Here is a 13,509-nt window from a genome sequence, read left to right on the forward strand (position 1 = left end):
TTATATCTAGGATATATAAAGAACTCTTACAACTGGGCAAAATATTTGAAAAGATATATCAACCAAGATGATATATAGATTGTAAATAAGCACAGATGATCTATAGCATTAGTTATTAGGAAAGTGTAAGTTAAAACCACAGTGAGACACCACATGACTCCCACAAAAATGGCTAAAATTAAAAGGAATAATAATTCCTAGTGAGGGCAAAGATGTGAAGCAAATGGAACACTTATATGCTGCTGGTGGAAATGTAAAATGGTACAGCACTTTGGAAAACAGTTTGCAAATTTCTTAAATAGCTAAATATACACTCAGTGTATGACCAAACTATTCAATCCTAGGTATTCACACAAGAGAAATGAAAGCTACATCCACACAAAGACTTGTATTCAAATGTTCATATCAGTTTTATTTGTAATAGCCAAAAACTAGAAACAACACAGATTTCTATCAACACGTGAATGGATAAACAAATTTGGTACATCTATACAATGAAATACCATTTAGCAGTAAAAAGTAATTACTATAGATACATGTAACAACTAAAACGAATCACAAAATAATTATGCTGAATGAAAGAAGCAAAACAAAACAAGAATGCCTACAGTACAATTCCATTTATATAAAATTGTAGAAAATTCAAACTAATTTATAGTGAGAAAAAACAGATCAGTGGTTGCCTGTGGATGGGGGGAAGGGTGTGGGGAGGGAGGGTTGGATGACAAACGGGCATAAGGAAACTTTTATGGGTAATGGATATGTTATTTTTATTGTAGTGATGGTTTTAAAGGTACATACATATGTCAAAACTCATCAAATTGTACACTTTAAACAAGTTCCATTTACTATATGTTATTATACCTCAATAAAGTTGTAAAATATATTTTGGAGACAATGAGAGAAATTTGAAAATGGACTGGATATATCGTATTAGATATCATATGAGAATTAGATTGATAATGATGATCTAGTTATGGGGGAGAATGTCCTTATTTTTAGGATATGGATGCTCAAATATTTGAGTGTAATGTTATAATGTCTATAACTTACCATCAATTATTCAGGAAAAAATTTACATATACATTGTTGAATCTAGATGAAAGTTGTATGTGTGTTCATTGTACTGTTCTTTCAGTACTTCTACATGATTGAAAATTGACATAATTAAAACGTGGGGAAAACACAATATTGTTATATTGATTTATTGCCCATCCTCGTCTTAGGAAGAGAGACATTACCTTTATTGTCCTAGAATGTAAGTAAATCTTCTCTGGGAATGTCTCCAGGGAGGGAGACATTCTCTATCTTTACTGTTCTGGAATGTAAATAAACCTGAGCACACTGGCTGTTAATGTCTAGACATTAAGAATTCATGGAGAATTATCTCTGAACAGGAGGCTAGAGCCAATCACAAACAACCAAAAAGAATAATGAAACGAATGTATGAAACGAATGTATGAAACGAATGTAGAGTGGTAAGAAATGGACGGAGAATATGACAAAGACACATTACATATGCATACTTGATGTCCCTGAAGAAGAGAAGAGATGGACCAGATAAAAAAGTTAAACAAAATAAAACTTCCCTGAAATAAAAGGCTTGAATCATGATTGGAACAGCTAACTATAACCCAGTTAAAATTAGCTCACAAAAATCAAGACTAAGGCATATGCTTCTAAAGATCCTTAACTTCCAGCATAAAAAAAGAATCACGTGGCAGAAACATACAAGAAAAATATCAGGTTAATCTAAGACTTCTCAATGGTACCACTCAATTTTAGAAGAGCAATGCTTACCAAGTTCTCAGGAAAAGAAAGTGTAACTTTAACAATCAGGGTTCAATCAGGGAAGTGGATTCATTATGAGTATTATGGAATAAGGAATTTTTATATGAATTAGATCATGCACAATTGTGGGAGTAGCTGGGGAAGTAAAGGTATGGAAGGGGAAGCTGGAAGATTAGAGAAGTCACTAAACCAGCCCTTTTGAAACACTGGCATGGGTGGATAAGTCAGTGCTTGCAAGAAAATCTGAGAAGCCAGGCACATCCAGCTGCTTAAGTGAGACTGTGAAAGGGGAGCTGATGGAGAAATATATGAAGAGCTGTTGCCTTTGTGGGTTGCAGCTAGGCATCTGGTGGCAGGCCTGGGGCCGCTGTAGGTAAGCAGGGCTGGGAGATAGAAAGGGCTGAATACAGAGTGGAAGAGAGTGAGGAAAAATTAAGACCTTCCGGGTATCTCTGCATCTGTCCTTCCCTGTATCTAATCTCAAACTTTTGGAGTAATGACTGTTCCTTCACTTTGACCTCCCGAATCTCATGCAATTTCTACTTTTGGCCGACTCTAACCTGGAGTCACACAGGATTCTTGAAAACACATTTCTCAGCATAACCCAGACAACAGTAGAACAATACAGCCCAATAACCTAATTTTGTTTTCTACTGGAAAAGTTTTGTGGTGAAGTAACACCACCTGAGTTCAGAAACTCCTTCAAATTTGCTCAATTGTTTTCCTTAGTTAAATTCACTTCTAAAATAACACTCACCAAAGTTAATAATGACCTCCCTGTCACAAAATCCAAGCACCGGTTTTCTTTCCTCATGTGAATTGACCTCTAGTGTGGACAGTTCCTCCACTGAAACACTCCTTGGAAACACTCTGTTCTCTGTGAACCCCTTGCTCACCTGGTATGTTTTCACCTCTCCAGCTGTTCCTTCCCATTATCCTCTGTAGATGAATCTTTCTTGGCCTGGTCCTCAAATGCTGATAGCACAAGCCTTGGTCCTCGGCCTGCTTTCCCTGTCACTCTAAACATTTTCTTTAGGTAGTTGGATGAGACTAAGATACCACACACAAGCTCTCAAATCCTGCCCAAGCATAGAGAATGGTAGGGGGGACTTGGCAGGCTCAGGAAGTGGCGTGTATCTAGTATTCATCAAGAACTTCTCCCCACACATAGTTCTAAGTGCTTTACACAGATAAGTGCATCAACTTCTTGTTATGAGTAATTGTGTACCCCCCAAAGATATGTTGAAGTCCTAACCTCCAGTACCTCAGAATGTGACCTTACTTGAAAACAGAGTCTTTACAGAAGTAATCAAGTTAAAATGAGGCCAGTAGGGTGGGCCTAATCCAATATGACTGGTATTCTTATTTAAAAAAAAGGGAAAATTAGACAGAGACAGACTAGCAGAAGGAACACGATGTGAAGACGCACGGGAAGAAAATGGCTGTATGACTGGAGTGATGTATCCACAAGCCAAGGAATGACTGAGACTACCAAAAACTACGTGAGAGGCACAAAACAATTCCTTCTCTAGTGCCTTCAGAGGGAGTGTGGCCCCGCTGACACCTTAATTTCAGACTTCCGCCCTCACAATACATTTCTGTTGTTTTAAGCCACTCAGTTTGTGGTACTTTATTACAGCAGCCCTAGGAAGTTTATACACATCTCATGTCAAATCTATGAGATAGGTACTACTGTGAACATCCATCCTTTACAGCTGAAGAAATCAGGACAGAGAGGTTAACTAACCTGTCCAAGGTCACATAGCTAGTAACTGGTAGAGCCAGGATTGAAACCCTAGCTGACTGGTTCCTGAGCCTATCTACCCAACCACTATGCAAATTGCCTCAATATTTTGAACAGCATTGCTCCTAAGTTGAAAAGGGGGTGTATAAATAAATCTTAATATGCAAATGGTTGAATAAATTATTGCATATCCACCCCATGAACTATCATGCAATCAGTCAAAAGCGTTATTGTTGAGTAATAAAGCAAGCAGAGATAGTTGTGTGACATGATCCCATATTTGAAAATCAAGGAAGAAAACAATCCTTATACAGCTTCTGTCTGATTATAAGCATGTAACATAAGTATATCTATATACAATTATGAGCACAGATTAAAACATGAAAATGTTCATAGTGGTTAATTAGTACTGGTTATCTGTTGGAGATAAATAGTGGAGGAGGAAATTCAGTAAATAATAAATGTATTAGCTTTTTCTCGGTAATAAGCCACCCAAAACTTAGTGGCTTAAAACAATCAACATTTTAATCCACGATTCTGTGAGTCGTCTGGGATGGGTGGGGTGGATGGCAGAGCTTTTCTAGTCTAGGCCAGTGTATTACTATTGTAATCTATTACTATCTAACAAATTACCCTAAAATTCAGCAGCTTAAAACAACATCTATTATTTCACGGTTTCTGTGGGTCAGGAATTCAGGTGAGGCTCAGAAGGGTGCCTTTGGCTGAAGGTCTCTCATAAGGTTGCAGTCAAGCTGTAAGCTGAGGCTATGGTCTTATGAGAAGGCTAGACTGGAAAAATATGCTCCAAAACTCACTCATGTGGGTCTTCCCACAGGGCTGCCTCATGCTTCCCCTAGAGTAAGCCCTCTGAGAGTGACAGCATCCAAGATGGAAGCCCCCATCTTTCTGTAACCTAATCTTGGACGTGACATCCCATTACCTCTGCCTCATTCTATTCACTAGAACCAAGTCACTAATCCAGCCCAAACTCAAGGGAACAGAATTACACAAGGGTGTACATACCAGGAGGTAGGGATAATTCAAGGTCATCTCAGAGGCTGCCGACCACAGTAGGCTTGACCATGGCTAGATGGATAGAATGGCTTCATTCACACATCTGGCAGATGAAGTATGGTTGGTCTAGGGCACCTCAACTGGGATGGCTCATCTCTGCTCCATCACTGCTCCGTAAGGTCTCTAATCCTCTGATAGCATAATCCAGGCTTTTTCACGCTTGGGCTCAGGATTTCAAAGAGCAGCAAGAGTGGGCAAACCTCAGTGTGCAAGTATTTCTCAAGCCTCTGCTTGTGTCATATTTGCTAATGTCCTACTGGCCAAAGAAGTGGCCAAATCCAGTTTCAAGGGCTGGAGAAATGGACTCTACCTCTTGGGTGAAGTGGCAAAGTCATATTGAAAGGTGGCATATATTCTGATGGTAGTGGCTAAAGGAGACCATCCAGACTTCTGGATTCTGGCTAGAATGTAGACACCTGAAAAGAGCTCCTATTCTTATAATTAGAAAAAATTCAGGTAATCTACAAAATCATAACTTTTCTTGAACTCATCATAGAGCAACCAACTAGCTTGATATATAAGACAAATGCCTCAAAGGAGACAGGAAGTTATCACTGGTCACCTATGGCAGAGCAGGAAGGAAGATGGGCCTACCACACCAGCAGTAAGAACTCAGCAAGAATTTTAAATAAATTTCTAAAGGCTGAGTGTGGGATAGTGTGAGAATATAGGACCTCTGAGAGCTGGAGACCTAGGGGTAGTTAGCCCCCATTTGCAGGTTCTTCTCCACAGACCTCCACTGGGTGCTCACAAGAAACACTGGGGATAGGGTGGGATTGGAGAAAGCCTCTCTCAGTGGTGTAGGCCTGCAAGGGGACAGCTGCTGATACAGAAATGGCACAAAGCCCCAATGGGGCCCTATTCCCCTACAAAATGAAAGCCTTAAGCCACTGGGGGAAGTGCAGCAAACCTTGTTGCCCACAGGACATAGGTGAAGATCCACTGTGGCTAGAGGAAAGGAAAAGGGAAAAAACCTTCCACTCACAGAGGAAGGGCAGGAAACCATCCTAGGCCCAGACCATTTAAGGCTTTATACTAATGGGGAGGGCAGGATCACCCTCCAAGACCTAGGGATACAGGGCCTGCCTAAGACTGAGGCTGGCCCAGGACAACTCCTGTCCCCCCACTCATCAGGTCACCAAGACCCAGGTAATAATAGAAGTCTACTACTAAGGGAGAAGCAAGAGCATAGAGAGGGAGTCTCTCTGAGATGCAGGCACATAGGAAACACCTAAAGGCAAGGGTGGTTCAGGAATATTGAGAAAAATTATCTGGAAAACCAGTGCCTACTCTAAGCACAAGGTAACACTAGAGAAATTTGAAGTCATTGACACACTGTAGGTAAAGAGAGCAACAAAACCTAAGCCCAGCCTAAATCCTGACTAGATGGACTCAATTCCCCTATGCTAATGACCTATAAGGAAAGCAGCCATTATCTACTCCCGGGAATAAATATTTACCTTAGTTTCTACTCTCCTACATACAACATTGGACATTCAGCCAAAAATTACATGCAAAACAGCAAGAGAAAACAATCCACTGTCAAGAGACAAAGCAATCAACAGATCCAGACTCAGTTGATCCAGTTGTTGGAACTGTCAAACAGGGAATTTAAAATAACAATGATTAATTAATATGTTAAAGAGGGTAGTGGAAAATGTAAACAACAGGTATGAACAGATGGGGAATTTCAGCAGAGAGAATGGAAATACTAGAAATGAAAAGAAAACATAACTGAGATGAAGAATGCCTTCAATGGGTTCATCAGTGGATCTAACAGAGCCAGGGTAGGGGTTAAAAATCAGTGAACTTGAAGATAGGTTAATAGAAATTATCCCAACTGAAACACAAAGCAAAATAATGACTGAAAACAGGCATACATATAAGGATAGAAATTTGTAGCATTTTCTGTCTAACAGTCTCTCTTCTGGTCATAAATTATTTACATTATCATACCATGCAAAATATGTTCACCTCCATTCCAAGACCTCTAAACGTTTATCCCAAATTATAGCATCAGGCTCAAATCTAAGACCTTAAGTCTTCTGCATCAGGTTCAGATATGGCTGAGGCTCCTTGGGTGCAGTTTCTCAGTTTCTTGATCCAGAGACCTGTGAGTTAAATGACAAGTTATATGACCACCCCCCCAACCCAACACACACACACACACACACACACATAAATATAAATACAATAATGAGATAGGGACAGGATAACTGCAACAGATACTCCCATTCAAAAAGGGGAGGAACAAGAGGCACATATGTCACTGTTCCATAATAATTCTGAAATCCCAGAGAGCAAATATTGTCAGGTATCCCTGCCCCAGGGGCAAATAATGTTTCTTGCTTAGGTCACAGTTCTACCTGGGAATGGCTTCCCAGTCCATTTTAGTACATCGTTCTTGGGTCTTCTGAGACAGCCTTCTTTTCCCACAAGAAATGGCCCATGTTTGCAGCTGAGTAACTTTCTCAGCTTGCTTCCTGTTCACAGAAGTTAGAGAGGGGAGTCCAGAGGCCACTTTTCATTTTGGACTGTTTCAGTCCCTTTAAGTCCAACCTGGAGGTAGTTTTGCTAGTAAAACTCTATTAAAAATGTTACAAGTTTCTATGAATCTGGTTTGTATTTACTCCATGTCCCAAATGCGACATCAACAATTCTTTTTACCCTCCCTACTTTGAGCAGTGTGTCAGGCTACTGGGAAAATGTTGTGAAGTTTTAAGAAGCTGTTTGACTTAGCTGAGAGAGTCTCCTAAACTCCAACTTAAATATTTCACACATTTTAACAAAGGGTCTTAGAGCCACATCTACGATTTGATCTCTACCCTTGGGCCATTTTTTCACCTTGAGAATATTTTGGTGGCTGGAGAGACTGGAGATGTGAAGCAGTTATTTTCAACCCAGCCAAGTCCTGGCTTTTCTGTTATTTCTTCTGAATTCTGCTCACAAATGGAACAGTTATTTGCTTAGTTCATACTTTTCTTTCTGTATCTTATCACATGCAGCTAAAAGAAGCAAACTGATAATTCCAACATTCTGTTGGAAATCCCTTTAGCCAGATCCACAAGTTCATTTGGTACATTCTCTATCTTTCCACAGAGGATGGTGACTGTTTTGCTATTTCTTTCCCTTACTAAACAACACAGACTCCCATCTTTTCCAGCCTTTCTTAACAGTTTTCCTCATTGTTTTTCCAGTCTCTGCCTGCTGCCCAGGCCCAAAGCTAATGTCACGTCTTATGTTTTGAAACAATATCCCCAGTAGGCGTACACTTTTAGGTATTACTTAGCATTTGCTGTGCAACAGACTACCCCAAACTTAGTAGCTTAAAACAATAATCATTTTATTTATCTCATAATTCTCCAGGTTGGCTGGGATAACTGGTGTGGCTCTTCTGGTGTGGGCTGGCGTGGCTGGGGCTGCAGGTTGATGAAAGCCTCACTCCCATGTCTGGCATTTGGTCTAAGGGGCTTCAGCTGGCCTGGTTCATCTCTGTTCCATGTGGCTTCTCATCCCTCAGTAATCTGAGTTTCTTCACATGAAGGTCTTGGAATTCCAAAGAGCAGCAAGAGAGGGTAAGACTCGAGGCAGGCTTTACACACTTCCCCAGCATCTTCTTGAATCTCTTTGTTAATGTACATTGGCCAAAACAAGTCACATGGCCAAGCTCAGAGTCAAGGAGTAGAGAGAGAGCTCCACCTCTTAATAAGAAAAACAACAGAGTAATATTACAAAGGGGGGTGCATAAAAGGATAGGAGAGATCTGTGGCTATTTTGCATTGTACCACAATGAAGGAAGATAAAAATACGATGTCATGGAAACCAGTATGAATGATAGGATTATATGTATGTATTCGTGTAAAATTATATCAGCAGATGTGTGTATATATAAAACCATAATGACTTTAAAACTGTGGATTCACATGAGCAAAATATTCAATAGGAAACATATTTGATAGACATAATTACATTAAATCCAAAAAAAAATTTCAATTCAATTATTCCTCCCATTGTGCAATGTGTTCTGCTGCAAATACTCTACAGAACTGAGAGCAGGTCTACACATTAAATATATCATTTTGTTGTCCTACCTTTTGTTTTGTTGCCACTTTAAATTGCTTAATATAACACAGTAAACAGTCATTTATATAATTTTGCATACTCCATCTATAAAGAATTTGATAATAACTTGCCTTATATAATACTTTGTACAGGAAGGCTTTTCCTAATGCCTCAAACTGACAGCATTTTCCCTGGTATGAATTCTATTATATTTTGTGAGGCTGTGAAAATATGGAAGTTCCCCTTCATTCAGTGCATTCTTAGAGGGTCTCTTCCGAATAATTTTTCTCCTCTCAGGTGAAACAGCCTGATGAATTCTTTTTATTATACAATGTATTCATATATGATCGGTCTTGGTTGAATTTTATAATACACACTTAGACCTGATTTCTGTGATAAGGTTTTCTCATTTTCAAGAAACAGGGTTACTTTCATGTATGAATATTGCGATGCATACTCAGAACTGATTTCTGAGTGAAGCCCTTTCCACAGTCACTACATTTATAGGGTTTCTCTCCAGTATGAATTGTCTGGTGTTTATTGAAATTTGACCTGTCAGTGAAGGCTTTCCCACATTCTGCACATATATATGGTTTCTCTCCTGTGTGAATTCGCTGATGTACTTTGAGATGTGGTTTCTTGGAGAAGGATTTCTCACAGTCAGAACATTTGTAAGGCTTCTCTGTAGTATGGATTCTCTGATGTGTAATTAACTCTGACTTCTGGATGAAGGCCCTCCCACAATCAGCACAGACATAGGGTTTCTCTCCAGTATGAATTGTCTGGTGTTTATTGAAATTTGACCTGTCTGTGAAGGCTTTTCCACATTCTGCACATATATAAGACTTCTCTCCAGTATGAGATTTCTGGTGAGTATTGAGATTTGACCTGTTGGTAAAGGCCTTCCCACAGTTAGTGCATATATAGGGTTTCTCTCCTGTGTGAATTCGCTTATGCATCTGGAGTTGTGACTTAGAAGGGAAAGATTTCCCACAGTCACTGCATTCATAAGGCTTCTCTCCAGTATGAATTCTTTGATGTGCAATCAAGTGTGCCTTTTGGATGAAGGCCTGCCCACATTCAGTACATATGTAGGATCTCTCTCCTGTATGAATTCTCTGATGCATTCTGAGCGTTGATTTTTGGGTAAAGGCTTTCCCACACTCACTGCACTTGTGGTGTCTCTCTCCAGTATGAATTTTCTGATGTACATTGAGGGCTGAGTTGAGGGAGAAGCCTTTCCCACATTCACTGCATTCATAAAGTTTTTCTCCAGTATGGGTTGTCTGATGCCTAAGTAGAGATGACACTTGGAAAAATGATTTTCCACATTCACTACATTTATAGGGTTTTTCTCTAGTATGAATTTTCTCATGCATAATTAATTCTGAATTTTGGATGAACGCCTTCCCACACTCAGAACATATATATAGTTTTTCATCTCTATGAACTCTCAAATATATACTGAGTAGTGGCTTCTGTGTAAAAACATTCACACATTTGCTAAGTTCATGAGGTTTTTCCATAGTATGAATTCTCTGAGGTGCAAAGAGGTGTGACCTCTGGGTGAAGATCTTCCCAAGTTCAGTACACATATTTGCTTTCTCCCCAACAGGAAATTTCAGATTGTGACTGAGTGCTTGTTTGAGGCTGAAGACTTTTCCACATGGATTGCTGTCACAGAATTTCACTCCTGTATGTGTATCTTCATGGTTAGTATAAGAAGAGCTCTGGGTGAAAACTTCACCGTGTCCAATAATTTTATCAAAGTTCTTTGTTGCATTGTTTTTATTATGAATAGGTACATCTAAATTATACTTTAAACTCTTTCCAAATGAGTCACGTTTATGGGATCTTTTCTGTGAAGGAATACGATTTGGGCCTGGATGAACAAATTTTCCACTGTCTTTATATCCATAATCCCATTCTGTATTCAATATTTTCTTATTGATGAAAGCAGCATGACTCAGAGGTTTGTTCTGTTTTTCCTGATAGCTTTTTATCTGTTCAGCACCGTGCCACAGTTCTTCTAAAATGGAATACAATGAATCATCTCTTGTATCTTCACCCTCCATTTCACTATGAAATGAAACTTTTCCAGAAATTCTTTTTTGTGAGGTCTTAATCCCAAACTTTTCATCTAAAAAGAGAATGAAAAAGTAAAATTGACACAAAGAATAGATGGCAGAAGATTAAAAGGTACACATAAATTAATCCAAATTGAACACAGGGAAACCAGTAAATTTGATGATGATGATGACAATGACAGAAAATACATATATAGCACTTATTATGTGCCAAGCTCTTATATGACATGATGTTCCAGGCATTGTTCTAAGAAATATATATATATGAACTCATTTAATCCTTTCAAAAGCCCTATGAGGTATTTTGTATTATTATTCACCATTGTAGATAAGGAAAGTGAAGTTCAGAATAATTTTATATATATATATATATATATATATATATATATTCAGTATTGGAGATTGGAGTTCAGCTAAGCAATCTAGCTCTATTTTGGTAGGGGATATCAAGTAGGGTGAAGTGAAGATTAAACAGACAAGGGTTTAAAGGGGAAATTTCTGTGGAGAGCCTAGGCTTGAAGGGGTGACTCAGAGTCTAAGTCCTCATTAGCTTGGCTTGAAGGGGTGACTCAGAGTCTAAGTCCTCATTAGCTTTCAATTCTAAATCCTCACTTATCTCACTGATTCTTGCTTATTAGCAACAATATCAAATTAAGCTGATAAAAAAACAGTTAAATTTGCTAAGAGAGTAGATCCTAAAAGTTCTCATCACAAGGAAAAATTTTTTCTTTCTCTTTTTTGTATCTATATGATATGGATGTTAACTAAATTTACTGTGGCAATCATTTCACAATATATATATGTCCAGTCATTATGCTGTACACTTTAAATTTATACAATGCTGTATGTCAATTATATCTCAATAAAACTGAAAAAATTAATTTATTCATGCCTATAGGAAAAATATTGTGATCACAGCCATCCTGACCTATACAAACAATAAATGTATGTCTATACTCCAACTCTCCATCCAGGTGTTATTGTTTTCTTGAAACAAAAATTATATATATTTAACAAGAAGTACAAAATCAGAGAGATGACAAACCAACTGTGGTAGACTGAAAGCTGCCCACTAGAATCTGTTTCATCATTCTTTTGCAATAACAGAGTAGTAGCCAGGCATATGGCTGCCTAGTCATATAACATTTCTCAACCTCCTTTGAAAATTGGTGTGGCCATGTGACAATGTTCTAAACAGAACGTGAGAGAAAAAAACGGGTGCTACCTTCAAACCAGAGCATTGAAACAGTAGGCATGTTTTCTCTATACCTTCTTCTACCCTCTTGCTTACTAAAACCTGGACTTGACAGCAACATGGATTCAAACATGCAGATGCCACAAAGAATCCAAGAGACAGTGGAGTTGAGTAGTGGAAGGAACCTGGATTCATAAATAAGCAGGAGCAACTAGGTTTTCCAATGGCCTGTGATATTAGAGACTTTATATAAGAGAGAAATAAAATTCTGTATTTAAGTCACTGTATCTAATGCTCTCTTTACTACTGTGAATTATCTTTAACACAATTATTATACTATTCTTGCCCAGAGTGGGAATCACAGATTGTTCCATTACCAGTACAGTTCATGAGACATATGCGAATCTCAATAATAATTGTAAAATGAAGAATTACACACTATCTTACCAGCAAGAGTTTTTAGATACTGAGAATGCTCTGAATCATCAAATCCAGTTTTCCCCTGTTAGTCATTTTGATACTGTACTCTGAACACATCTCCCATATAAAATCTCATCCTCTTATTCTTTTTTTTATTTTTAACATCGTTATTGGAGTATAATTGCTTTACAAGGGTGTGTTTGTTTCTGCTTTATAACAAAGTGAATGAGCTATACATATACATATATCCCCATATCTCCTCCCTCGTGCATCTCCCTCCCACCCTCCCTATCCCACCCCTCTAGGTGGTCACAAAGCATGGAGCTGACCTCCCTGTGCTATGGAGCTACTTCCCACCAGCTATTTATTTTACATTTGGTAGTATATATAAGTCCATGCCACTCTCTCACTTCATTCCAGCTTACCCTTCCCCCTCCCCGTATCCTCAACTCCATTCTCTCAAGTCCATTTTCTATGTCTGCGTCTTTATTCCTGTCCTGTCCCTAGGTTTGTCAGAACCACTTTTTTTTGATTCCATATATATGTGTTAGCACACGGTATTTGTTTTTCTCTTTCTGACTTGCTTCACTCTGTATGACACACTCTAGGTCCATCCACCTCACTACAAATAACTCAATTTCATTTCTTTTTACGGTGGAGTAGTATTCCATTGTATATATCTGCCACATCTTCTTTAACCATTCACCTGTCGATGGACACTCAGGTTGCTTCCATGTCCTGGCTATTGTAAATACAGCTGCAATGAACATTGTGGTACATGACTCTTTTTGAATTATGGTTTTCTCACATATATGCCCAGTAGTGGGACTGCTGGGTTGTATGGTAGTTCTATTTTTAGATTTTTAAGGAACTTCCATACTGTTCTCCATAGTGTCTGTATCAATTTACATTCCCACCAACAGTGCAAGAGGGTTCCCTTTTCTCCACACCCTCTCCAGCATTTATTGTTTGTAGATTTTTTGATGATGGCCATTCTGACCAGTGTGAGATGATATCTCATTGTAGTTTTGATTTGCATTTCTCTAATGATTAATGATGTTGAGCATTCTTTCATGTGTTTGTTGGCAATCTGTATATCTTCTTTGGAGAAATGTCTATTTAGGTATTCTGCCCAT

General features: G+C 38.6%; 1 protein-coding gene across 2 annotated transcripts in view; it reads right to left on the reverse strand.

The window, feature by feature from the left end:
* Positions 1–7,927: 7,927 nt before the first annotated feature.
* Positions 7,928–13,509, reverse strand: part of ZNF81 (zinc finger protein 81) — a 59,357-nt gene continuing 53,775 nt past the window's right edge. For both annotated transcript variants that reach the window (XM_022563830.2, XM_089904984.1), the window contains exon 4: positions 7,928–10,811. In XM_022563830.2, the coding sequence (XP_022419538.1) occupies positions 9,103–10,811 (1,709 nt within the window). In that variant the 3' untranslated portion in view covers positions 7,928–9,102. The remainder of the gene's footprint in view (positions 10,812–13,509) is intronic.

Source organism: Delphinapterus leucas, chromosome X (genome assembly GCF_059928025.1).
Source record: "Delphinapterus leucas isolate spDelLeu-1000000601 "Yukka" chromosome X, BTC_Dleu_Yukka2, whole genome shotgun sequence".
Classification (NCBI taxonomy): domain Eukaryota; kingdom Metazoa; phylum Chordata; class Mammalia; order Artiodactyla; family Monodontidae; genus Delphinapterus; species Delphinapterus leucas.